This window comes from Scomber scombrus, chromosome 21, assembly GCF_963691925.1.
Source record: "Scomber scombrus chromosome 21, fScoSco1.1, whole genome shotgun sequence".
Classification (NCBI taxonomy): Eukaryota; Metazoa; Chordata; class Actinopteri; order Scombriformes; family Scombridae; genus Scomber; species Scomber scombrus.
The window spans coordinates 18,203,709-18,229,790 of NC_084990.1; the positions used below are offsets into that span (position 1 = coordinate 18,203,709).

The 26,082-nt window shown below is 41.2% G+C and overlaps 2 protein-coding genes across 11 annotated transcripts in view; one reads left to right on the forward strand and one right to left on the reverse strand.

The window, feature by feature from the left end:
• Nucleotides 1–3: 3 nt before the first annotated feature.
• Nucleotides 4–8,313, reverse strand: LOC134003120 (NLR family CARD domain-containing protein 3-like). The gene is made up of 9 exons (XM_062442252.1): nt 8,268–8,313; nt 7,884–8,033; nt 7,741–7,794; nt 5,846–7,631; nt 4,586–4,747; nt 4,302–4,475; nt 4,007–4,174; nt 3,803–3,849; nt 4–3,715 (listed from the first exon to the last, which is right to left on the reverse strand). The coding sequence occupies exons 1-9, from the start codon at nt 8,311–8,313 to the stop codon at nt 3,195–3,197; spliced, it is 3,108 nt and encodes a 1,035-aa protein (XP_062298236.1). The 3' UTR covers nt 4–3,194.
• A 5,777-nt stretch (nt 8,314–14,090) lies between these two features.
• Nucleotides 14,091–26,082, forward strand: part of LOC134003615 (calcium/calmodulin-dependent protein kinase type II subunit gamma) — a 39,871-nt gene continuing 27,879 nt past the window's right edge. For all 10 annotated transcript variants that reach the window (XM_062442858.1, XM_062442862.1, XM_062442865.1 and 7 more), the window contains exons 1-3: nt 14,091–14,313; nt 16,516–16,610; nt 24,293–24,352. In XM_062442858.1, the coding sequence (XP_062298842.1) occupies nt 14,249–14,313; nt 16,516–16,610; nt 24,293–24,352 (220 nt within the window). In that variant the 5' untranslated portion in view covers nt 14,091–14,248. The remainder of the gene's footprint in view (nt 14,314–16,515; nt 16,611–24,292; nt 24,353–26,082) is intronic.

Here is a 26,082-nt window from a genome sequence, read left to right on the forward strand (position 1 = left end):
CTTGCTGTCTGTCAGCTCAGCACCAGAGACAAGCTGGCAGATCTCGTTGTGTGTGTGTGTGATTGTGTGTGTGTGTGATAGAGCGAGTGTGTGTGCGTGTATGTGTGTGAGAGAGAATCTGATGTTAATAGAGCTTTACTCTGCCTCAAATCTACTGCTCCAACATAGCAGGAGAAAAATAACTGACGAGGGAGGGTAATGTATATATATACACACAAGTGAACAATTATGTATGCAACAGAGTAAGTGAGTGAATGAGTGAGACGGCTGATGTTGACTGTAGTCGGTGTACTGTCTGTATTACTAGCACTGAAAGGCTGTTTTGGGTGCATAAATTGACCCTCTGATAGCAAACTCTTTTATATGATTGAATCCCAATAGAGTGAAGGACATCTACATACCAAGACATAAATGGAATTAAATAAATAAATGCTGTTTTTCTGTCTCTTCTCCCCTTTAATCATGGCCTTAGTACCCTTCTCCCTTCTCCCCATGCTGCTCCAATCATCCTTAATCTGTGTTTGTGCGCGTGTGCGCGTTTTTTGTTTTCCAGATGTGAGAGGACTAGTCTTTTATTTCCTGGTGTGTCTCCAGGTGCAAGCATCAGTAAAAAAGATTACAGCTCAAAGGGCGGGGGGCATCTGGTGACCATATTTTATCTGCATCAAGCATTTAAGAAATATCTTGGAAGTCAAAAATCTGTTTTCAAAGTCCAAAAAAAATAAATAAAGGTGCACATGATTTCTGGGGCTGATAACTATCATTACAGTAATTAGCCTGATCCAGATTTTTTTAAATCAGCTTCAGTTCTTTGTCAATGTGAACATCTGGCTCATATGGCAACGATGAGCTGTTTGTGCATTTTTAAATTGCTGGCGTGATTCTGTTTTGAGGGGAAGCTCTCATTCGTCAAAAGTCTATGCAGCACTGTGAAATAAATAAAAAGACTAATAAAATAAAAAATAAAAAAAAGTCAAGGAGGCATGTGAAGTTTTGATGCCAGCATCACAGTGATGAGAAATGATTGTCTGATGCTGAAGTGAAGTGCTGCAGACTTTATATTGATGTTCAAAATTGTATAAGAAGCAATTTGCAGCAGACAGAAATGAGCACAGAATAACAGCAGACAAATAGACATCACTTAAATCGTTCAGTGTGTAAATAAAAAAATATATAATCTTGTACAGCATTAATAGAAAATAACAATTTTAAAGACATGCCTGAGCAGCTGTGGTTTGTTGCTGGTTGGTTTCTCTGTCACAAATAGCCTAAATATAAAATCATGGCTTTTACTGAAGAGGGAAAGACGCCTTGACTGGCTTTTTGATATGTGAGTGTGTGTGTGTGTGAGAGAGAGAGTGTGTGAGTTTGTGTGAATGTGAGGTAGGTCCTGGTGAATTTCTCTTGAGGAACAGAGGGATCAGCCAACACACGCACACGCACACACACACTAACCATGAGATTCAATTCAGTCTTCTTCATTTATCACTTTCTGTTCCTTTTTTAACAATGTGACTTTTGTGTTTGTTTGGTGTGTGTGTAGCCCTCTGTTCCGTCTTTATGTTCACTGACTTTGATTGAACCACCGTCTTGACTGTAATCTTAATTTGTTCCGTTTTTTTTTTTCTTCGATTTTTTTTTTCATTGCCTCTTGGGACTGCTAATAAAATGATTGTTAAAAGTGAAACTCAAAATCGTGCTTCTCCCGTCCAAGTTTTATTTTTGTGATTGTGATAGTGAAAACTTTATTACAAATGACAAAACTTTTTAAAAAAAAATCAAAATACATTCATCATATTGCTGTACAAATACTGTTTAGATCACTTCATAGTTTTTCCTTTAGTTAAAAAAATAAAATAAAATCTCACTTCTGCTAAGTGCTAACTAGTCACACAGATAGATGTGGTTTCATTTGTCCAATATGACAAAATGGGAAATGCTAGGCTTAAACTACGGACTTGTCTTGGTTTGTATAGATGTAATGACATTGCTTGCAAGTTACATAATACCTTTGTACAATATTAGCTTTAATAAATAAGAGTTATATTTGAAGATCAGGCATCCTCGAAATGATTCAGTTACTTTAATACTACACTGTAAATGGTTTTGTGGTATCTGTAAAAAAAAAAAAAAGTTGATTATGTTGAATCAACTTGATTCTTTTAAACATGATTTGGTATTGCACCTAATAATTTATTGAGAAAAAATGGAAAGGATGTCAGTTGGCCACATTCTGATCACATGGGACTGATGTACACAAATTCAAAGGAATGTACTTTTCCATTATAACTTATTTTTCTATTGAAGAAATAGTCCCTAAAACAACAGCTAGAGTGCTAAAAGGAAATGTTGCTTTTAATGCTGAGCCCCACAATTAATTTCCACTAACCTCCTTTGTACAGAATTTCAGCAAGAACTATATATTGACCATGTCTGTGATAAGCAACAAAAAAAAGTATATATGAGATCATTTAGATACCTGAGTGTTGCTATTACATAGTTTGTGCACTGTAAGATATCTTGTGCAGAACAGATCTTGGTCAAAATTATTAAAACAAACAAACACACAAACAAAAAAGTCAAATTTAAAGGATCCAAAAAATGTTGTGTGTGTTTTGTAAAGCTGAAACAATTACTCTATTACTAAGAAAATGTATCAACTATTTTTGACAATTTAATAAATTAAGCAAAAATGTCAATCAATCTCTGGTTTCAGCTTCTCAAACTTTTTTTTATTTTTTTTATTTTTTATTTTTTTACTTTTTATATCCTCTATCACTGTAGATTGAATATTTTGGACTGTTGGTTGGACAAAAAAAGACATTTAAAGATGTCACCTTGAACTCAAAAAAAAAAAAAAAGACTAAACGAACAATCAATTTCTCAAGAAAATACTCAGCACATTAATCAATAATAATATAAAAACGTTTTGGTTGCAGACTTAACGTTGTCAGAGTATTGCTCTGGCTCCAGTATTGGGGTGGACTGATACCACAAAATCTGATCAAATAAACCTAAAACGTGGCTAAACACTAATATAGATGAAAAAAATTGTGGGTTATTTTGTAATTTGGATAAACTGACCCTTGAATGAAGTTTCAGGCTCAAATGCAGTAGAGGAAAGAAAATATAGCATCGTGTGACAAGTCTTAAGTGTAAGTAGGGTCAAAATGAAGGTCCACTGAAGATCATATTTAGCACAGGTACACTGTGGAGTCCACCCAGCCAAGATGAAACCCCGGGTACACAGGCTCGGTGAAGGTGGTTTGGAAGGTGTGGAGGAGAGTCAGTGCACCACAAGAGACCCTGAAGAAGGACACGGCCCCTGCTGACCAGTCCAGATAGACTCCCACCTTATTGGAGCTGGATGGGATGTTCATGGCAACGCTTACACCTTTGTGAAAAGCTCTGTAACCATCCTTGTTGCAGTTCAGGCCCCAGGAAGAGTCATTTCGGCCTAACCTGCATTCATCACCCTCTCCCTTCCTGCACATTCGTCTGTAGGCCACACCTATTAAAGCTCTCCCGCTCCACTCCGTCTCCCAGTAGCAGCGTCCTGTCAGACCCTCCCTGCACAACACCTGTCTCGAGAAATCGAACCTGTCAGGGTGATCTGGATATGACTGCTTGGTCCAGCGTGTTGCTTTTCTGTTCTCTTCGGCCAGAGCGAGGTCTATGTGAGCTGTGTTTGGGTCCAGGGTGAGTTGACTGGTGTCTGATGAACCAACAGATTGAGAATATCAGTGATGAACATTACACAAAGGAACAAGGAAAGGAAACAAAGAAGTCACCGTTCACTCACATTTCTTGGGACCTGGCTGAATTCTAGATTCACCACATTGTTCGACACTAAAACGTGACAGAAGAGCATAGTTTTCTGATCTTTACAATGTCAAAAAGTAAAGTTAAATATGCAGGAAGAAGGTTATCTTAGAGAATTTGTTTGTCTGAGAAAAATAAATGTGTGTTTTTACAATTTTGATTCAAGTGTTGATGCCAAAACTACCTGAGTTTCTCAAGACTGCATTGTGGGTCATCCAGCAGGGCAGACAGCAGCTCCAGGCCTGCGTCACCTGGGTGGTTGTAGCTCAGGTCGAGCTCTCTCAGACGGGAGGAGTTTAGAGCAGATCCCAGAAAAATGCAGCCTTCTTCTGTCACTCTGCACAGGGACAGACTTAAAAAAAATTTAAAAAACACACAGACATTTAATTAAATGAATCTCCATGACAACAGCAACAGATGAGTTTGCATGCATGATACTATACCGTTAAATAATTCATCCGGGATGGAATTTCACTCACATGAGTTTTTCCAGTTTACAGTGAGGACTCCCCAATCCACCAGAGAGCTTTTTGACTCCAACGTCCAGAAAGTCATTGTCAGTGAGGTCCAGCTCTTTCAGTTGGCAGGAGGCTGAGCTGATAACTGAGACCAGGACTTCAGAGCTGTCCACTGTTAGGTTGCAGCTCTTCAGTCTAGACAAAACAAGCAAAAAATAAAATAAAATGAAAATGTTAAAACCGACACCACATTATACTTATAACTGTTAAATAGTTTGACATAGTAGAATACAATAAATTTTGACCTGAATGTGTGTAGTTTGCTGTTCTTCAGTCCACTAGAGAGCTGCTTCAGTCCTGCATCTGTCAGGTTGTTATTACTCAGGTCCAGCTCTCTAACTCTGGATGAGCTGATGCCGTTGCCCAACATGTCACAGCACTTCGCAGTGAGGTAACATGCATTTAGACTGCAATAAGAGAGAAAGGTGAATAATGTCAGAGAAATGCCCCATTGTATTGAGAGTAGACATACTGCTGAACACTCATCCATGCTTAGAGTACGAGACAAGTGGCTATAATCTCATGAAAGCACCTACGCAGAGAAAAAAAGGTATCATCATTCTTGAAAAACAGATTTTTTACATTTTGTTTTTCTTATAGCTCTGTTTTTGGCTTTCCACCCAACACCAAGAGAAATATCTGGCTTTTTTAACAGCAAAACAGTACAATTGCGAGCCAGAAAACCAAAACAATGAGCTGAAAGATGCTAAAACACTCCATAGAACTGAGACGAACTTAACAGTCAGGGGATAATTTGTAACTACGAGCGATATCTTTGGCATTAAATGGTGATTTGATCCATTGTCAATGTAAAAATATGAATTACAGCTGCTTTAAATTTCAGGTTTTAATCTGTTTGCACTTTGTAGCTGACTCAAATGACTCTTGATTATGTCAATATGGCATATTTCCCATAAATGTGGTTACTGTGGCTCTTTGGGTGATGCTAACTTTGCATTATCCAGCTCCATAACAGGGATTAGAGGAAACAAGGAATTGCTCAAAACTGTGCATTAGCACAAGCTATACAGTCAACAACAATGACTATTCCAGGCCATTAGTTTCTGTGTTTACTTTTGGTCTTACTCAGCAATAAGTGACATGATTAATGTAAAAATCAGGTTTATTTGGAAAGCTGCGGGAGCTGTAGGAGGCTCACACACCTTGCCCAACAATGGCCACATTTACAGGAAATAAATCAGGTTAAAAATTAGAGTTATACTTTAACTTTTTTTGTACCTTGATCTTGCTTGCACTGCCAACTGGTGACAAGATGCTCTTATCAAACCCTGTGCAGATGGGTGTGGTCACATGTACAACACTTAGTTGTGATCATGGCTGTGTTCAGACATTTAACAGATCTATCTAGTGTGGAGTTACTCCTAAAAGTTTATTGGGTCACTCTTTCTTCATGCCAAACAATCTAAACCCCACAGTCAACAGTCTTTAACATCTAGGACAAATAAAGCTGTAGAGCTTCATAACTACTTTTACAAAGTACTTACTTTGCTACTCTGGCTGTTTTCATGACAGGCAGCAGCCTCCGGAGAGCTTCCTCTGACCTGGTGTAGTTGCTCAGTTCAAACACACTCAACTCCTCCTCTGAAGTCAGTAACACAAACACCAGAGTGGCCCACTGGGAAGATGAGAGTTTGTCTCTGTTCAGACTTCCTGAGCTGAGAAAGCTCTGAATCTCCTCCACCAGAGAGTGGTCGTTCAGCTCATTCAGGCAGTGAAACAGATTGAGGCATCTGTCCGGGGACGTGCTTGACTTGATCTTCTCCTTGATGTGTTTGATGATCTCTGTTCTTGTCTTTGGGTTTGTTCTGTTGTTGGTCATTAGATGTTTCAACAGACTCTGATTGGACTCCAGAGACAGGCCCAAAAGAAAGCGCAGGAAGATGTCAAAATGTCCATTCTCGCACCGCAAAGCCTTTTCCACTGCTTCTTTGTAGAGAATGAGCTCTGATGAATTTCTGAATGGGAAACGTCTTGACACGGATGACTTCTTGACTAAGACGTTCATGTTGTCATTGTTGAATGCGAGAAAAACATACAACGCAGCAAAGAACTCCTGGACGCTCAGATGCACAAAGCAGAACATCTTCTCCTCGCACAGTGTCAGCTCCTCATTGAAGATCTGTGTGTAGACCCCTGAGAACATCGATGCCCGTGTGACATCTATACCGTTTCGCTTAAGGTCACTCTCATAGAAGATCAGGTGGCCTTTCTCCAGCTCTTTAAAGGCCAGTTTACCCAAAGAGATGAGGTTATCTCTCATGTAGTCAGCGTTTGACTCTCTTCTTTCAGGCAGGCTCTTCTTCGTGCTGTCCTCATACAAGGACAAGAAGTGGATGTACATTTGAGTAAGAGTCTTTGGTGAGTCTTTGCTGTCTGCCTTCACCAACTTCTTCTCAAGAACAGTTGCTGCCATGTAACAGAAGACTGGTATGTGGCACATGATGTGGAGACTCCTGCAGGATTTCACATGTGTGATTACTCTGTTTGCTAAGCCCTCATCACTAATTTTCTTCTTGAAGTACTCGTCTTTCTGGGGGTTGTTGAACCCTCGGACTTCCGTCACAATATCAATGTGCTCCAGAGGGATCTGAATGGAAGCTGCTGGGCGGGATGTTATCCAAACAAGCGCCAAAGGAAGCAGTGATCCCCTGATGAGGTTGGTCAAAAGCACAGCTATGGTGGTTCGCTGTGTCACATCAGGCATTATCTCACTGTTGTGGAAGTCCAAAGACAGACGGCTCTCGTCCAGACCATCCAGGATGAAGAGCATTTTGTTTCCACCATTGGTAAAGATTCCTGTGTCTTTTGTTTCAGGGAAAAAGGCACAGACAAGCTCCACTAGACTGCGGGTTTCCTTTATCATCGGGTTCAGCTCTCGGAAACAGAAGGGAAATACAAATTCCAGGTGTGTGTTTGCTCTCTCCTCAGCCCAGTCTAGAGTAAATTTATTGGTAGATACGGTTTTTCCGATGCCAGCGACTCCTCTTGTGATCACAGTTCTTATCGGGTGGTTTTGTTCCTGTAGAGCAAAGAGGTCGTTGCAACTGATTGATTTCTCCTGGGCCACCTGCATCCTGGATGTCATCTCGATCTGTCTCACCTCATGCTCTTTATTGACTTCACCACTTCCTCCCTCGTTGATGTAGAGCTCTGTGTAGATCTTATAGAGAGGTATTTTTTTTGCTTCTTTTGCCATCCCTTGATGCAAAAGGCCAAACCTCCTCTTTAGAGTACCTTTTAGTTTCTTTTGACATCCTGCAATCTTATTATCTGAAGGAGACAATGCAATTTGAAGGTTATTTTGAACAATTAAGATTTTCTGTCAATATTTCACATGTCCAAATGTAATAAAAGTAAAGAGGGAATATAAAGGACTCACTTTGTGGCTGTAGAGCCACACAGATGTCTTCAATGTCATGGTTTAATGCTTCTTCTGAAGAGATGACAGACCCCACAAAAGAAGAAAAACATCAGAAATGCCCAAATCCAATTTAAATGTACTCGCTCAATGTATATATCTACCTTGGGCAATTGAGATGATATTGATGTTTATGTTGCCTTCAACTGTAGAGCCGATGATGGAAGGAGCGACCACACTGCCTCCAGTCTGAGCGGAATAGCTGGGATGGAAATCATGAACCCAAGCTTGAATAGAGGGAACTGACACCAAGAGAGACCACAAAAGTCAGTTTCGGCAGTTTTTGTTACAAAAACACAGTACATGAAGAATTAATGTTAGAAAATCAAGACATTTCTGGCAATTAAGTAACTTAATTTTGAACTGAACCACCAAACCTTTTATTTAGAGTATCTTAACTGAACTCTTCTTTTGCACTTTTAATGATTGCAATACTGAGTACAATTTCCTGTCATATGAACTTTTCATTCTTAATTTGACATTCTTACCTGGAGAGGTATTGTCTGTTTTATCAGCAGCATCTTTTTGCTCCATTTTTTTCTCATCAGCTCCCTCGTGGTAACATGGTTTCCTTTGATTGATATTCTTCATCAGTCAAATAGGTGAAAACATAGACTGCATGAAACGACCTTTAGTCAGATACAGTTTAACCAAGGCTAACTATGTTCAACCAAGCCTACAGCTAAAATCAAACAACATACAAAGGTGAAGTAGACGTTTAACTTATTCAATAACAGCTATGATTGCTATCTGATTCTCTCACTGGCAGCAGCTAGTTGTGAGCAGAGGTGCATTTGCACAGACATAAGGAAGCTGTCTACTGCTTCCTTCTTGAATTAAAAAAAAACAGGAAGCTGGGGTTTCTTAATCTTGTCTGCACATTCTGCAGTTTTTAAAAAAATTATCCTTAAATGAACCCCAACACATGTAATGGTTTCATTTTCTAAAAAATGAATCTCACTTTCTGAAAAGAGCAGCAAAATGTTTTAATTTTCTTTACTGTCAAATCAGACAGATATCAACCTTTTATGATTTTGCAACAAAAACTAAAACTTTTAGAGGAAGATTGTACAGAATGTATAAGGATTTCACATTCAACATATATTACAGAGATATATCGTAACATTTTACATTCATTACAGGCAGTGTGTTTACATGCATGCAGTCTTAACCCTGGTTTTGATCATATTTGGAATCTGGCGTTTACACAGAACATCAGAAACCTACTTATGTCCCTGTTTACATGATTCGAACATTGTCCAGATTTCGGATCATCGTCTCATCTAAGCCACTAATTTCTTTACCAACAGAGATACTGTGTTTTCTACTAGAGTACTCCAGGTTGATGGGTATGTTGTTGACATGTGCAACACATAACTCCAAAAACCTGATCACAGCCAGGATACTAGTGTGCATGTCAACACACACATTGATGCATCAGGATATCAGGATTACACATATATTACTATTATATATCAGGATTTCACATATACTTCTTAAGGACCAAGATCATTTGAAATAAACTGCAAATCCATCTGCAAAAACCTAAAAACTGACAGATATTTTAAGATGAACTGATCCTTCCCCATTTAAAATCTCCAGTAAATTAAAGAAAACAACACATTAGAGGGTGATAACTAGGCAAACAACAGTTATCCAGGCTAGACGTTTCCCTTTGTTTCCAGTCTTTATGCCTCCTCCTAAAGGCGAAGAGTTTATTTGACTTGGATGTATTAACACAGTTATATTCAAAAGTATATTAAAGTTTCATTGGTAGGGGAACCGTTTTTAGTTAATTGTCAACATTTCTCATATCCAGAATTGTTGTTTTTGGTGTCCCTCTTGCCTCACTAAAAATGTCTTTTCATACTTATTCAACAAGCGACCGAGACCAAATTATAAGTTAATCATTCATCATTACAGAGCATTTACTCCTAATGTTTTTCATACATTTTGTTATTCAGTCTTCTCTGTTTACTATAATATTGAATTACTACACATAAGATAATTAATTATCATTCAAATGGCATCATTAATTTAATACAGCAGTCCTGTGAGCAACTGCATTCTTTCTGCTGTCAAAGTTTCATTTTTTACAGTTCAGATCCTACTCGCTGTAGTTGTGCCAGTTGAACAGAAGGTGGAAGCAAAGTCCAAGTTTTGCTGTTGGTTTTATTGCCTCCATGTACAGAACAGGACATTTTTACTTCTTTTTTTTAAAAAGGAAATCTTAAAAAAGTTTCCACATGGTTTCTAGTAAAACAGATTTGACAATATAAACTGTATGTAAGATTAATCAAAGCAAACTGCCTATAGGGTACACATATAGGGAAGACATAAGACTGATCATTACCATAATTACACCATTGTGACAAAAATATTGTCACAATTTATCAGTAAAATGCAAAAAAACACTTATTCTAAATAAAGAAATAATTTCAAATAGCAGAAAGGCAGAAATCATGATTTGTAAAATCATGCACTGATTTAAGTTTTACTTATAGACAGCTAATTAATTGTAGTTAATATAAGCATGTGGTTTCACTTTGTCAAAAAAGTGGAATCACACATGTTTCATTTAAAAAATATGAACCGATGAGATTGAATATAGCCTATATATACAGTAGAATGACCTAAATGACCTCTGTTAAAACAAGGAAGCAAGTTATGGCGCTGAAACTTTTCTGTAGTTTTCTACAATTCAGAGGGGCTCACATGAACCTGAATACAAGTCAAAACTCATTGAATATAGACTATACAAAGCATCATACAAGTACAAGTGATTACAGAATTGGCTGAATATAGTACAATCCATCCAGGTAAACTACTGCCAGCTGATCAAGATAATCAAAATCATTCAGAGCATTTTAAATTATGTAGTAGCAACATCTGTTGCTCACCTTTGTTCTCTTCGCTGAAACCAATATATTCACAAATATTTAGTTCACTATGAGTCCTCCTTGTTTCTTCTTTCCTTGTGCAGGTGCTGCTAATAATAGGTCAACTAACAATGACGTTAACTTGTTTCACTTTTCCTGTTGTTCAGTTCAGCACTGACTTCAGGTGGTGAGAGCCATGTACTGCATTCCCCCCCCCCAAGAAAAGGGAAAAGAAGGATTCATAAAGCCTGTACACATTTGTGATGGTCAAGGCTGGACTACCAACCAGGCCAAATGGGATACTTGATTAAGTTAATTGATTTTGTTTGTTTGTTATGCTTTAATAACTGATCCTGATGCTCTATCTTGAAAGAGGGGCTCTATATCAAAACTGTTTTAAAACCTTCATTATTTCAGCTAACACTGTGATTTGTCCTGCAAATTTATAAATTACAGTAATGTGTAATAAATCAACTTATTGCACAGAAAAACATGGAATTGTGTAATGTTTCAGCAAAGGAATCCTGTACAAAGAGAGGAGGAGGAATGGGTTAAAGTTGCCTTGTTGAGTTTTCTTGTGTATGAGTGATATGTTGAATGCATTTCCCTTTTTATAAAACTTTTTTTTTAAATTCAGAAGCACAAGAGGATAAGAGCCCATTGAAAAATGTGGGTTATTATACATATTTGACAGATATTGTTGATATGCTTTCAGGGAGCCTCTACAGCATTCACAACTACAACTACTACTTCCCTTCATCGGAGTCTTCAAACTGAATGACTAATCATCTTGAACAGGGGCTGAGTACATGCCATCTCTGATTTTTGCTGTGATGTCCAAAATCATGATCATTTATTTATCCTGGCCGAGCCGACGGAGAACACTGGCATTTCATCAGCAACACCATGCTTTCCTCCGTGTACAGCTATACACACTAAGGCCTGGGTGCAGCCCAACACAACACAACCACGGCTGTGACTGCTGAGCAGTTGGAGGTCAGTAGCTTAGTGCTGCAGGGCATCACAACGGTATCTGTTGAAAGAGGAAAAGAGTGTTACTCATTCACTTCCCCCCTTTCAGATTATTTCTTCAAAGCAGTGTATCGCTGTCGTCAGAGAAGAACAAGAGTGTCATGACTCAGCTCTTGGCCCCATCCACCCTCTCCGTTGTGATGATGTAACAGATGGCATATTCACCCTCATTAGTCACAACAAAGGAAAAGTCATGCCTAAATATTTCGCAGCTACTGAAGCTCTGATTTGCACAATTAGTCTATTCTGGGTATAAACAGAGCTTCGGTCAGCCACAGGAGTCTGCTACAAACAGAAATGTGATGTTTTGACTCTGCAGATTTGCACATAAGCCTCTTTTGGCTCCAATAAGGCATGGTATTGTATAATTTCAAGTCCTGCATGAGTGTACGGCTGCTAGCTGAGCCCATTCAAAAAGACAAGCGACATGTTATACTACACTGTAATTTTCCTCTGCTGCCTGCAGCTAGATTGAATAAGGGAAGTTTGTGAGATGCACTTGAGGAGGCGCACACTCAGTTTCTCAACATGGCTAAAATAACTGTGGGGCCATAATTATCTGGCCATCAGCTTGCGTAATTAGAGTTTCCTCTCAGTCAGGGTAGATCCACATTGCAAGGTGCAAGAGCCTCAGCGTGCCATTTTGTCAAAGTGTTTTCACAGCAGCGTTGCATTGGAACACCAAGTGATATCAAAGTAAATAGTTACCAATCGTGTTTGCTTTTTTTCCATTGCAGAATTAAGAAGGAGGCTGACATAAATGGACGCCTGGCCTTCTTTTCTGTGACACTCTGAAGTCATAGTAAGCTTGTGCATAGAGCATAATGGCCCATATTGCTAAAAAATGAAGATGACAACAGGTCTGACAGTAATAATATTGCAATATGGAAAATCACACACAGACTGTCTTTCTTTCCCTCATTGAGAGCTGATTTAAGCTGAAACCATCCCACTTTCTCTTCTCTCTGCCTCCCGTGCTCTCACTCCTCTTCCCTCCTCTGCTCCTCTGTCTCTCATCAAGCAGGCAAGGCGTAGTGTGTGGTTGGTGTGAGATAACAAAGGCTGAGGAGTTCAGCATTATATAACTTCTGTGGAGGCTGAGGAGGTGGAGGAAGAGGAGGAGAGGCAGCAGGGTTAGCACGTAGGAAAAGGAGGGCAGGAGAGGGCCAGTAGCCTATGTTGCAGTGCTCATTTGTCTTCCACATAACACACAAAACATGCACACACACACACACGCACACACATACACATGCTGGCCTCCTTTTCCTGCTCTCCATCACGCATTCAGCAGGCTGCACTTGCAGATACAGCCTCATAATATTTGAACTTTTCAGTGTTGCAGCTTTGTGTGTTCCCACGCTGACAACCACGCATAAAGATTTCCAAGTGAAATCACCATTTTTGCTCTCTTTCTCTCTGACAGTGTCTATGTGCTGTTTGCTGTGCCACCTCTGAGCCAGAGTGCTGTGCAGGCAGCCACACACACATACACACGCACACACACACACACACACACACACACAGACACAGGGCCTCTAACTCTCAAGCTCTATGGCTCCCTCCAGCCCCACCCGCCTGTCCTCTGATGGCCTCCCACTCATGCCACATTAAACATTTAGTGAGGCACTCTGGATCTGTGTGACACCATCTTTTAGCGCCGCCAAGCTAACAGCCCCTCGCACTGTGGAAAAACATAGGTGCATGCTTGTCGGAGGAAACCTGATACCGGCAGTCATATTATTCCCCTGCCCATCACTATCTCTCTCCTCCTGCACACTCTCCAATGCACAGGCAAAATCTGTGGCTCAGGAAGGCCTACCGTGTCGAGAGCAAGACCTGCATTAATCAATATTGATCCCTGGAGTGTGTATCTGTATGTGTATGTACGTATGCAATGTGTTGTGTGTGTGTGTGTGTGTGTGTGTGTGTGAGTGTTTTTTGCCTTGCTGCTGCAGTGAGGTGTGACCCAGGGTTGGGTGCATCCCAACCAGTGCAGTAAAAACAAAAATGCTGCTGAGATGTTATCTGCACTATTTGGAAGGTATAAGAAGTGACAGGAACTGGGATGTCAAAGCTTCTTTTTTTTTAGGGGGGGGGGGGTTGTTTTTTTGTGCCAATCATCTGCAGCATCACGTGCTCCTACCCATTTAAACCCTTAAACAATATGTCACCTAATTATGATTTACTGCACCCCCCCCCCCCCCCCCCCCCTACTCTAAAAAAAGAAAAAAAGACTTATTTAGCCTTAAGCCCATTTTCAGTGACTTCATTGAACTAGAGAGGCCTTGGTCTCATGCTGCACGAGCCTATTCTCGCGAGGATTCCTCCCCTTTACTACACACACACACACACCCATCATCATCACTCCTCCTCCTCCTCAGCCCCTCCCTTCCCGTCCCCTGCTCGTCTCCTCTCTCCTCTTCAGCCTTGTGCTTGCCTTGCCTGGCTGTCAGATAGGTACTCCAGTGTGTGTCGGAGGCTAGGCTACCCTCCTCCCGGACCCCCCCCTTTGCACGAGAGCCAGCCGCCGTCCTACCCCCGAGGCTCGGGCTCCAACCATGGCAACCACCGCTACTTGCACCAGGTTCACCGACGAGTACCAGCTGTACGAGGAGCTCGGGAAGTAAGCAAAGCCAAAGCAGTCGCAACGCTTTTTATACACCGTGCATCGTGTTTGTCTTGTCGTTTTTGTCCCCCACCCCCGCAACCTCGCCTCACATTATTTTCTAGTTAGCCAGCTAGCAGTGCGGTTGCTACCCTTTTTTAAATAGCCGAGAGAGTTGTCAGGGTTACGGGGGGGGCTTGTTAGAATTTGTCAGTTGGTGTCGTGGTGCATTTAGTGGCGGCTAACGGCTAGCTGTTCCCGCAGCAACGGGGGCGTTCTAAAAAGCTCAGTTACTAGCCAACCGAGCTACCACGCTGATATTGATAAACTAGCCCGAGTTAGCCCCCATTTACTAGCGTTGCGTCTTTTTTTTTTTTAGTCGCTAATGGTGATGAATAGACGGCGAACACAGAGAGAGTTGGTGCATTAAACAGCTGTTAAGCCCTTCCGTGTTTTGCTAGCCGGTACATTTTTTCCCTTTTTCTTTCTGCCCTGCTGGATCCGTCAGCAGGGGCCCCGAGAGACGCCGGAGACGTAGCCGTGTGACATTTCACTGGCCCGCGGCTCTGACAGCTCTCGTTGCGGGCTCTGCGGACCAGAGGCTGTGGTCGCTAGCTAACTAACTAGGCCGACCATCTCTCTCTCTCTCTCTCTCTCTCTCTCTCTCTCTCTCTCTCTCTCTCTCTCTCTCTCTCTCTCTCTCTCTCTCTCTCTCTCTCTCTCTCTCTCTCTCTCTCTCTCTCTCTCTCGAGCAGCTGCAGATGATTTGTGTAACTGTGTTGAGTAACGTTACGTACCCCTGGCTCACTTAATGAGGAAGTTATTCGGTTTTTAAATTTAATGTTTGCACTGTTTTTGCTTTCCCTATGCTTGCACCCACGATCATATCATCATCTTATCAATAAACGCATTGTCGTGGTGGTGGGTTTGGAGGTAGTCGTCCACACACATTGGCAGGTTTTAGTGTTCAAGAGGGAATGACGTGTTTTCTCGGTATTTTGATGACGACAAGAAAACCGGGCCACTACCTCATCTGTTTCATCATCATCAGCAGAGGCAGCAGCAGCAGCATCTGTTGTTCTTGGCCGGCTAAGGCATTTCCCCCCCCCCCCCCCTCTTGATGTTCCCAAATCAGCAGCAGCAGGGCGACATCAGCCTTATAAAGATACACCGGCCTTCATTTACAGCTGCCATTTCCACTCTCTGCCTAATAATTGACAGTAATCGATGGCACTGATTGCACAGCCAATGCAACACACACATACACTTATACACACACCTACACATCCTCTCTGGGCTCGCCTGCTCCTTATTCCGACTACTTGGTTCGGCTTATGCTTCTGCCCCTTGTTTGTTAATGCATTTTTTTTGCTTCGCCATAGGTTATTAACGTCAAGGCACTGACTTGTACTTCTGTCACCTGTCACGTCTAATTTAGTGGTAAATAATTGAAACTAAGAGCAGGAGCAAGAGTGGGAGTGCAGCAGGCTCTCGAAAGTAGCAAGCCTCCATATATCATCCAGAGAGGTGCAAGGCTGGACCACCTCTTTCAGGAACACTGTTGCGAGCCGGTGTACTGCAGGTTGCACAGATTGTGATGTAGGCGCTGTGAAAATATGCATAATTACTTGTTCTGCGATGCTCCAGAAATTGAACTATCGCCATAGCAGATATAGCAGGTGAAAATATGGAGCATTCATCTAGGTCAATATGAGACTCCTCAGAATAGGAGTTGTTTTATATGGAGCACACTGCTTAGCTCGCTATGCACTTCCTTTTCTGCTCGAGCAGATTTATAACTGTGGATGTATTAAATGTCGCCCATTCTTAGTCCTGATTTTCATTTTGGGGGCAGGAGGAGTGCCTATCAAAGATTAGCCAAAGTATAGTGGCCTTTCATTTATAATCCAAGACCTGAGCTGATATCAGCACTCACGCTGGAGAAGCTTGTTTTATTGGTGCCAGTTTGCTTGATGACTGCTCATCTTTTCAGCTTGTATATGCTGATACTGTGATAGTAATGACTATAAACTGTTTTTTGTGTGTGTGTGTGTGTGTGTGAGTGACAAGGAAATACACAGAAAACCACTGCTGCACACACGTGGATGCATATTCAATTGTCACACTGTATGTTTGTGTGTGTGAGAGAGAGAGAGAGAGAGAGCGAGAGTGTGAAAATGCAACTGATCTTTTGGTTGTTTGTGTTCTTTGCTTTTTTAGGGGAGCTTTTTCAGTGGTGCGCAGATGTGTAAAAAAGTCGTCAGGACAGGAATATGCTGCAAAAATCATCAACACTAAGAAGCTGTCTGCAAGAGGTATGTAACACCGTGCACACTGACACTCTATGTGCACGTTTTGCTTCTTTTTTTCCTTTTTTTTAATGGAGCTTCATTATTGATCAGTGAGATTATGAAAATTTAACTGAGAAACAGTTCAAGCATTGAAATAATAAAAAGGAAAGGAAAATGGAAATATCCGCTTGTAGCTTGGCAAATCAATGTAAAATCCTGTGAATTCAACACTGCCATAAAGCCGTTCAAGCTGATTGATTTGCAACATAACTGCCCCTGTTTTGAGTCGCAAAATCCATCTTTCGTCTAACCGTGTACGTCTTCGTATCTCCCACCCTCGCTGGAAAGTATGCGCACAAATAGGAGTCCCATAATTCCAATAGCAGAGGAAATCTCTTATTCAATCACTCTGTCTGCGGGGAGTTCTCATCAGCAATCTCTTGATGGTTTAATGACCCTCTTTATAAACATTATATTAAATAACTCCCAATCGCTCCTCTGTGGTGTCATTAGACAACTGCTGTACGATGAATTGATCCAAATTTCTAAGAAGCGCATTCATTGAAAAGGGCACATGGATGAGACTGGCAGGACACGAAGGATTATTTATATCCTTTTCTGTTATTAGTTTAACTGTCGTCTTGGTGTATTCACTTATCTCTGCGGTCCGCTCCTGAAATTTCATTTGTTGCGTTTACTTTGCTGCGTCTCTGCGTTGGTTCCGCACCCACGTGCACAATGACTGGTGTGGCGTGCCGTGTTGTAACGATGACGTGAGCTTGTGTGAGTGTGTCACAACCTCCTCTGGCTTCGGACTGAGATGCTTAATTGCTTTCTCTTTTCTTGTATCTGACAAATTAGGCCTGTGCTCCTTCCCCAGACATTCACACACACACACAGACACACACACACCTGGCTTCCCTTTGTTCTCCTTTCCTGCGCTCACTCTTTCTCTATCTGTCTCATTACTCTGTGTCTGTCTTTCTCTCCTCACTGCTCTCCCTCATTGCCTGTCTCTTGTCTTTCTGCGAAGGGGGATTGGTTTGTATTGAGGCTAATCCACTTATACTAAATGTATCTCATCAACCACTAAGACCCCACGGATTCCATAGGCGCCTCCCTGTTTGCCCTGTTGTTGTCTGTGTCTGATGGCATTTGTGTATGTGTGTGTGTGAAAGAGAGACAGGGAGAGCAAGGAGTTACACTAATAGAGCATGTCTGTATTGTGAGGCATCTGCGAGTGTGTTGTAATGCTGTTATTGTTCTGTCCCTGCCATCAAGTGTCCACATAGGGCAGCTCCTGGAATTAATGTCCCACCGAGGAAAAGTAAGGGCTCAGCAGAAAACTGTTGGCTCTTCGCAGAGGCAAAGGAGTACAATGTAGGCCTGTGTATGTGTGCGTGTTTGCCAGGGAAGAAGAAGAAAGCTGGCCAGGAGAGGGGGAGGAGGAGGAGAAGGTTTTTTTTGTTTTTTTTAACAGTATAGTCTTGCAAGGAGATCATTGACACTCCACACCAGGAAAGAAAGGTGAACTGAGACAGAGAATGAGACACGATACAGTGAGCGAAGGAAGAGGATTTTGTGTTAAGAGAAGAGTTGCGGTAGGCCGTCTGGCTGACGCAACATGCACCTACATGCACACACAAAACGCAACGTCCACACACACGCACACACACACACACACACACACACACATACACATATACATACATAGGCAGCCAGTGCGTGAGCAGGCAGCTTGCCTGGTAGGATTTGAGTGGGTTTTTTTTTAGCCCGACGGGGCGAGTGTGACCTCACGCGTGGCCTGGTGGGTAAGTCTCTCAAAGCTCTGGTAAACACTGCAGTAATCTGAGGAGGGGGGAGGGGGACGGGGACGGGGACATGTAGGCAGGGAGGGAGAGGAAGGAAATAAAAGAAGGAAGGAAGGAAGTGAGAGAGGATGGGAGGTCAGGAATGGATGTAGGTAGTTGGCTGTGGGCTAGTCCTGCCTACAGGCAGTTGGAGGGGGGGGGTGGTTGGAAGTGGGCAGCACAGTACAAAGTACCTGATTCTCACCCTAGAAAATCAAAAGTCATAAATGCGAGTGTTCAGGAATCTACTTTGGCAGTTTTATACATTTATTAATGAAGTTACTCACACAGCCTTTTAAGGGGCTGAAGATCTGGAAGATCAAAATGAGTAATTCATTTTAAAAAATCACCCAAAAAGCAAGATGCATCAAAATATCATGAAAAAGCCACTTAGTGTATTTGTCCCAAACTACCTGATGAACAGCTTAACTCCAATCACTCAAAAGAACTGATCAAATTAAATGACATGAAAGTTCTGCGAATATATTGATGATACATTTTAAATGGCAATAAAGAAAAAGATACATAGTGGTGGGACAGTGAGTTTAGTCTTTACTGGCTGTTGATCTGCAGCGAAGATCAGTGCAGTAGTATGGAAGATCCCAGGACTGCAGACACAATCAGAAACAAAGTGCACTATGCAACACAGTCACATATTATTACATAATTGTTTGATAATGCCAAAGTTTGTGTGAAAAGCAGTTTTTGCAAATAAGCATGGAACTATCTAGCTTGCCTCGGGAGCGCTGTCACACCCACAGAGCCGATGTTCCAGTGAGTCTTCACCATTAGTGTGATGTGAGTGTCAGAGCACTGTTGAATCACTGCTTATTGGTAAACTTGAATGAATGACATTTTTATTTTGTTGTTGATGAGTGAAGTGACCGGAATGTGGATGTCTGCTGCATTGTCTACTGCAACACTGCGTGCTTGTGTGTGTGTGTGAGAGAGAGAGAGACAGAGAGAGAGAGAGGTGGGTGTGACAGACCTTCCACTTTAATGCACTATCCTAATACTTTTCCTTCCTCAAGGGTTTTTTCTCTACACTTTGGCCCTCGATCTGGGGATGTATGATTTCACCATGTTGTGCTACTCTATAATGTCATATTGCTTATCAGTTAACTACATTTCCACTTAAGTTCAGTTGATTTCTTCCTCACCTCTTGTCCTTTTTAAGTATTAATGCCTAAAGCAAGTGTTGCCTAAATCCAGACCTCTGAATTGCTGCCTCAACCTCAAATTGTTCACTCATTGATTTAAATGGGACTGGTGTTGCGTTAGTTGATGGCTATTTTACACAGTTGGACAGCTAGTCGACTATTCAGAGCTTTGTAAATTAGGACTAAGGTTGGGGATGACGACTTCATATTTAAGTAGCCAGCTACCTACAAATGTGAAAAATGGCGACAAGCATGGATGATATCAACACACGTAAAAGTTTTTGTAAGGTGACTAATTGAAGTAACATCTATTTAATCAACATTTCTTTTGATTATCGTGAGAATGATAATATTAAAGCTGAAATACTGTCTCTCTTGATGTGGGTGTTGATTGACTTTGATATAAACCACTGACAAATACACCCGACCATGTTAATATGGTCACTGTACTGTATGTGCAGACTGTCATTATCACGTGATAGCACCAACCATATCCCTTGTTATATCTCATGTTATCTGACTTAAATATCCTCTACAGGCAAGTTTTAAGATGCATATAAAATATTCTGAATTATAATTGGTGTCAGAAGTGGTTTATCCATGAAAGAAAAGTTCAATTATCTTGAAAAAATCCGTAACATTACATCTACTCCTTCTTCCTCATTATAAATTCCAGAATCTATAAATATGCAAATATATTTGATTTAGAAGTTTAAATCAATTTGTCAATGTAAAATTAGCATAATGAAATGTGATAATGTAATGCTTTTCTTTGTCATATTACTGATTATCTTTGGATATCAGACTTTTGGTTGGACAAATCAAGACATGACGTCAACTCTCTCTATTTTTGTCACATTTTTGTTAACAAGGCGAGTAATCAAATAATCAAGAGAATTATAAGATTAATCAACAATGAAAAGGATCAGTTTGTATTTGTACTAAAACTAGAGTATGTGAGGTTACCAAGTCCAGCTCTCTGTAGGAAGTAAGTGATAGCAGCGGGTTTATAGTCAGCTCTAGTAAATATCGTCAGTGTTAAGGTGGTACATTATCAATATTCAGATCAAAAACAAAGTATTCGATTTTGTCAGTATTTCCCATTTCCAGTTTGGATGTAAAGGTGCCCAAAACAGATTGAACTGGATCTCCAAGCTTTCAGTCAGATTGTCAGTGATGTAAGATAGCTATGGGCCCGCCCCATGGCAAAGCAGATGGCCAATTAGAGAGCAGCAGGAAGTGCCAGTAATTACCCTCCAGCCCTCTCTTTCCTGTATTCTTCTAACACACTCTCGCACCAACAAATAAGGAGATTGAATGAATTAGTGAGTGCTGCAGTGACACTGCACCACGGTAGATGGCTATACACAAACACACACACACACACACACACTGGGGAGCTGTGATCCTCTTCTAGCGAATGGACATTCCATGTAATCCTCCCTCCTTCTCACCGTCTGTGTCTCTGTCCTGCGTCACTGGTGTAATTAGAATGAGGTTCAGGTCTCCCTTATTCTCTTGCTTTCTCTCAGGTGAGGGAAATCTATACCTGCAGGGAGAACTTCGGAAGAAAGGCCTTATTTACACCTGCTATTAAAATGCGACTTGGGTGATCCACTCACACATGGACAGTTCTAAGTACAAGTGTGAGATCTGATCGCTCGCACCTTGACTGTTGACTGTGATGCTATTTTGTTCCGTCATGCCGCACTGGGAGCGTTTCAGATGCGGAGCGCTGCCTGTACCTTGTAAGGCAGCTGAATTCACGAGATCACGCGATTATCTGTGTAACAACTATGGATAAATCAAATGACGTTGACATGACATCACAGCATGACACAGCTATGCTATGGTAACAATGCAACTATCTGCTGTGCAGGCCGGTAAAATGATCCATCACCTCCTTCCGTATCCACAGGTCGGTTTAAAAACACAAGCTGCTCTCAGATTGCTGGAAGCTGTAAGCAGCCCTGCAGGGTTTATCCGGGTTATTGGTGAGATCTGAGCTATTAGCCCAGGTCAGGCCACCACCTCCAGCTTGACTTTGGTGTCCTGCTGGGTGGACAGCAGCAACCAGCGCTATCGGTGTCAGATACGTCGCGTGAGGAGCTTAGACGTCTCATAATCCCAAATGCCGGTTCAGCTGGTTCACATTAAATTGTGATTAAACTGGTTTAAGCTTGTACACCAGACCGGTCCAGCAAAACCAGAAACCGACTCAGCCCTAGTGGAGAGTTAAACACCACGTGAAGCCACTGATACTCTCCTGAGCGGACATGTACAGGGCCGCTGCGAACAGACGTGAAGTAGCTCTGTTTATACTGCTTTTTGAGTCCACTTGGGGGAGCGTTCCACACATGCACAGTAGTTTGCAGTCTACAGGAAGTCAGCGCTGTGTCACAAAAAACAGGAGGTACGCAGATATCTGTACAGAGCCTATGCGCACACCCTCTGATATAATTTATGTCATGCAGTCCCTAGCGGACCCTTGCGTACTCGCGGATGTGGAAGGTATGGTTTCAGCTATAGAGAACAGAAGACCGCTTCAGAAGAGCTGACTGCAGCTTTAAAACTAGACCAACGTAGCAACAAGTTAGGCAAAATGAGACGAAAGGGTAGATATGACAGTGGATGACAGCATGGAGGGATGCAGAGAGGTGGAGGAGGGATTGCTGGCTGTCATAATTTAAAGCGATGTTGCTTTTTATAGCAACGTGCTCGTATATTTTGCCCGTACATACTGCACCGCCTTCGTAGAAGAACAGCTGGGTGAGGTGATAGTTGATTGCTCAGCAGCAGCATGTGAATTTTATCTGAGGCCGTTGCTGCACTGGGGAAATGAATGCAAATCTTACTGAGATGCCTCTGTGTGGTGCAATCACCATGGAGCTCTCAGGTTGTGCTGGCTTCACCACAACGATAATACACACACCTGGTCATCATATTGGAGCTTCACTTCAGTTTCCCCCTGCGACCTCAGCTGCATGGCTGTGGCACAATTGTGTCCGCAGCCTTAGTGATGGGAGGGAGTAGTTAAATGTGACATGTCGTTTACACACCCAGGTCTTGTGCAAACACACATACTACTACAGGCTTCAGTAAAATCGTGTGTGTGTGTGTGTGTGTGTGTGTGTGTGTGTGTGTGTGTGTGTGTGTGTGTGTGTGTGTGTGTGTGTGTGTGTGTGTGTGTGTGTGTGTGTGTGTGTGTGTGTGTGTGTGTGTGTGTGTGTGTGTGTGTGTGTGTGTGTGTGTGTGTGTGTGTGTGTGTGTGTGTGTGTGTGTGTGTGTGTGTGTGTGTGTGTGTGTGTGTGTGTGTGTGTGTGTGTGTGTGTGTGTGTGTGTGTGTGTGTGTGTGTGTGTGTGTGTGTGTGTGTGTGTGTGTGTTCCCAGTCAGAAAACACTGCAATGTTTTATAACTTGGCTACACAAACGCGCATGCACACTCAAACTCATGCACACATTGCAACACACAAACTCATTAATTTTCTCATGCAGCTTAATTACCTAAAAAAAAAAACATACATGCAATCAGCAGAGCTCCGCTTAAATGCACCTTTCATAGACAAATGTATCCTCACAGCTTCAGCGATTGTGTTTTTAATTTGTTAGAGCTCTGGCCTACAATATTTGCCTTTGTGTACACAAAACTGTTCTTTATCCGTGATACAAATAACCTCATACCTTTTTAATATTTGCATTCACGTGCTGCATTGCTCCATATGATTTGGCTGCATTTGTGGCTGATGCACCAGTAAGTCATCATTAGAAAGGAAACTACAGAGGTGATCGCAATCAGCAAGCATTCACTGAACACTGAAATTTTAATTTTGGACGGAGAGAATTTTCACACATAGGACAATATAAAAATGGACATGGGTCACACAGGAAGACAATCTTCACTGACTGAAAGGGCGTATTGACAATGACTGTGACACCTCTGACAGCCTCATTAAAAAACAAACATAATGAAGGCTGTAACTAACGCTTATTTCCAATGTTGATTCATTGTTCTGCCTATAAAATGTTAAAAATAATGAAAAATGTCCATTCTAAAGTTAAAAGTGACTTCTTTATATTTTTTATTTAATCTGATTTACCGTCCAAAACACAAATATTTTCAGTTTATTTTCATAAATGACAAAGAAAATAATACAATCTGAAAAGCTCAAATCAGCAGTTTTTGGCATTTTGCTCTAAAAGAAACAACAAACATCTGAACTGACAACTCGATTTATCGACTAGTTGCAGCTCTAAACATTAGACTTGGAATTTCTCCAAACTGGAGCACAGTTTTTTGGCTTTTGGCTTAGTGTTTAAAACAATAACCGTATAACTGCAGTGTCCCTGGTCCTGAAACCTATGCTGCATGTCTGTCTCTCTGTTGTCACAATCCAAGAAAGGTGAAATACCAAAAGAATAATCTAAAAACTACTCCAGGAATCATTTTTATATAGCTGTACTACAGGAAAATGGAATTACTAGTTTCACATATTTTGTCCACTCTCTACAGTAGTGATGGTATCCTAAATGTGGAGTTATACATTTATGTTGTCGAGCACCACCAATGAAAAGCATTAATGATATTTATTCAACTAAATTAAAATAATATTGTACTGTTTAAATCAGCTACTGAGCAGTTGTTTGACTGTCATGATGTGATGTAACTCGTCTAAACGGTGACTTCTTTTCTCCTCAGACCATCAGAAGCTGGAGAGAGAGGCTCGTATCTGCCGTCTCCTGAAGCACCCCAACATCGGTGAGTTGCTGTGATTGAATGTGTGATATGTGGTTCTGTATTACTGTAAAATTCTTGACACCATCACGGATGTGCCGACACTGGTGCAGGCATAAAATTGTACTCTGATGCAATGCTAATATTGGGTGTCTGTAAGAGTGAATTTCCCAAAAAGTTTGACCTAACTAATTCTATGCAGTTTGTAAAAGTGATGATGCTAATCATGTTTAGCGTGACAGGGGAATGGCTCTCATACAGTCAATGGGTAGCACCCCATGTGAGTAGAATGAAAACATCATCCTTTATTGCAGGGTGATCAAATGAAATTGTAAGAATGTATCTATGACAAAGGAGCCTGAAAATATGACTTCTCAAGTAGCTCAGGTTGCCCCAGGTAAGGGGTAAGGAGTGGGTAAGTTGAGCCATCTTTAGGGTAAACTGAAAGAAGAATATTCAATATTTCATTCATCTAGTTTGCAGGGAAATATGAATTGTAGCTCGCTTCTTGTAGTTCCTTCAGCATTTTATGGGAAAATGCCTCATAAACGGTGTATTATTGTGTGGTTGTATTAAGTATCTTAAGAAAGTTAAAGCTGCAATATTATGATGATTTGGGTTTTTTAAAGTGACTTAAGAGAGGGACGTTTGTCCTGATTTAGACACAGGTGACCCTTAAAATGTTTTATCAGGATCTATTTTATGTATTATGTTTACCATAGTTAAAAGTTTTCTGCTCCTTGAAAGCAGTTTGTATTTCATCTGTTATCCTCACTTTGCGAGAGTCCCTTCTGGCGTGACAGATTTACTAATGTTTTCAGATGAATTTTTAAAAAAGGGTTGATGATTGATCATCTAAATCGCAAATAAATCATCCCTGTATGATTTATTTATGTTAAGTGTCACTTTGAACGATTTTAAGTAATGATAATGTAAAAAACTAAGATTATATATGCACCCATTTAAATGAGCACCTGTGGGTCCTGGGCACTCACTGCATTGAAAACCATCTACATTAATGTAATATTATATAGAAACCTAATCCAGAGGAGTATTTTAAAATGACACAAGATATTACTCATAATCTATAAACTAGGAGGCATGTAAATATAGTAAAATATCAAACTAATAGAGAGAAGTTTGTGTTGTACAGCAGATATAGTGTCTGGCATCACTGGGTTTCAGCCATGCAGCGTTTTTAAACATTACTGCTTGAATTGGTATCAATAGGCCAACAGCTTCGGACATAACGTCTGCTAGCCTTGTGTCGAGTGTAGTGAATCTTGTTCCTACAGTTGAGTCATGCAGTTGTCTGACACAGAAACACCTCTTATTGGCGAGAACAGGTCTTTGCTGTTTTCTATGTCAGACAGATTTGTGAAAAATGTGCTTTGCTTTCGCAACTCTCTCGACCATTCAGATGTCTCATCCTGTAATGTTGTGTCATCTGAAAATTCATATCGCAGTGATGATTAAAGAATAAAATACATTATGCATCTCTAATGGAGATGTCCAGAGGAGATGGGAGTTAAAGGGCAGAGAGGTGGAAAATGAAAAAATCAATGCCACCTTCCCACTGCGCTCCTTCTTATTTCTCTTTTCCTCATGTCCTAGTTTTCTTTTGGGCCCCCCCAGGCACTCATTCGCCCCTCGCCTTCTTCCCCTGTTCTCTTCCCCACTCCGTATAGATTTTTCTCCCTTTTAGTGTCCTTTCTCCTCTTTTTTTTTTTTTGACACATTTTGGCATCGCCCGC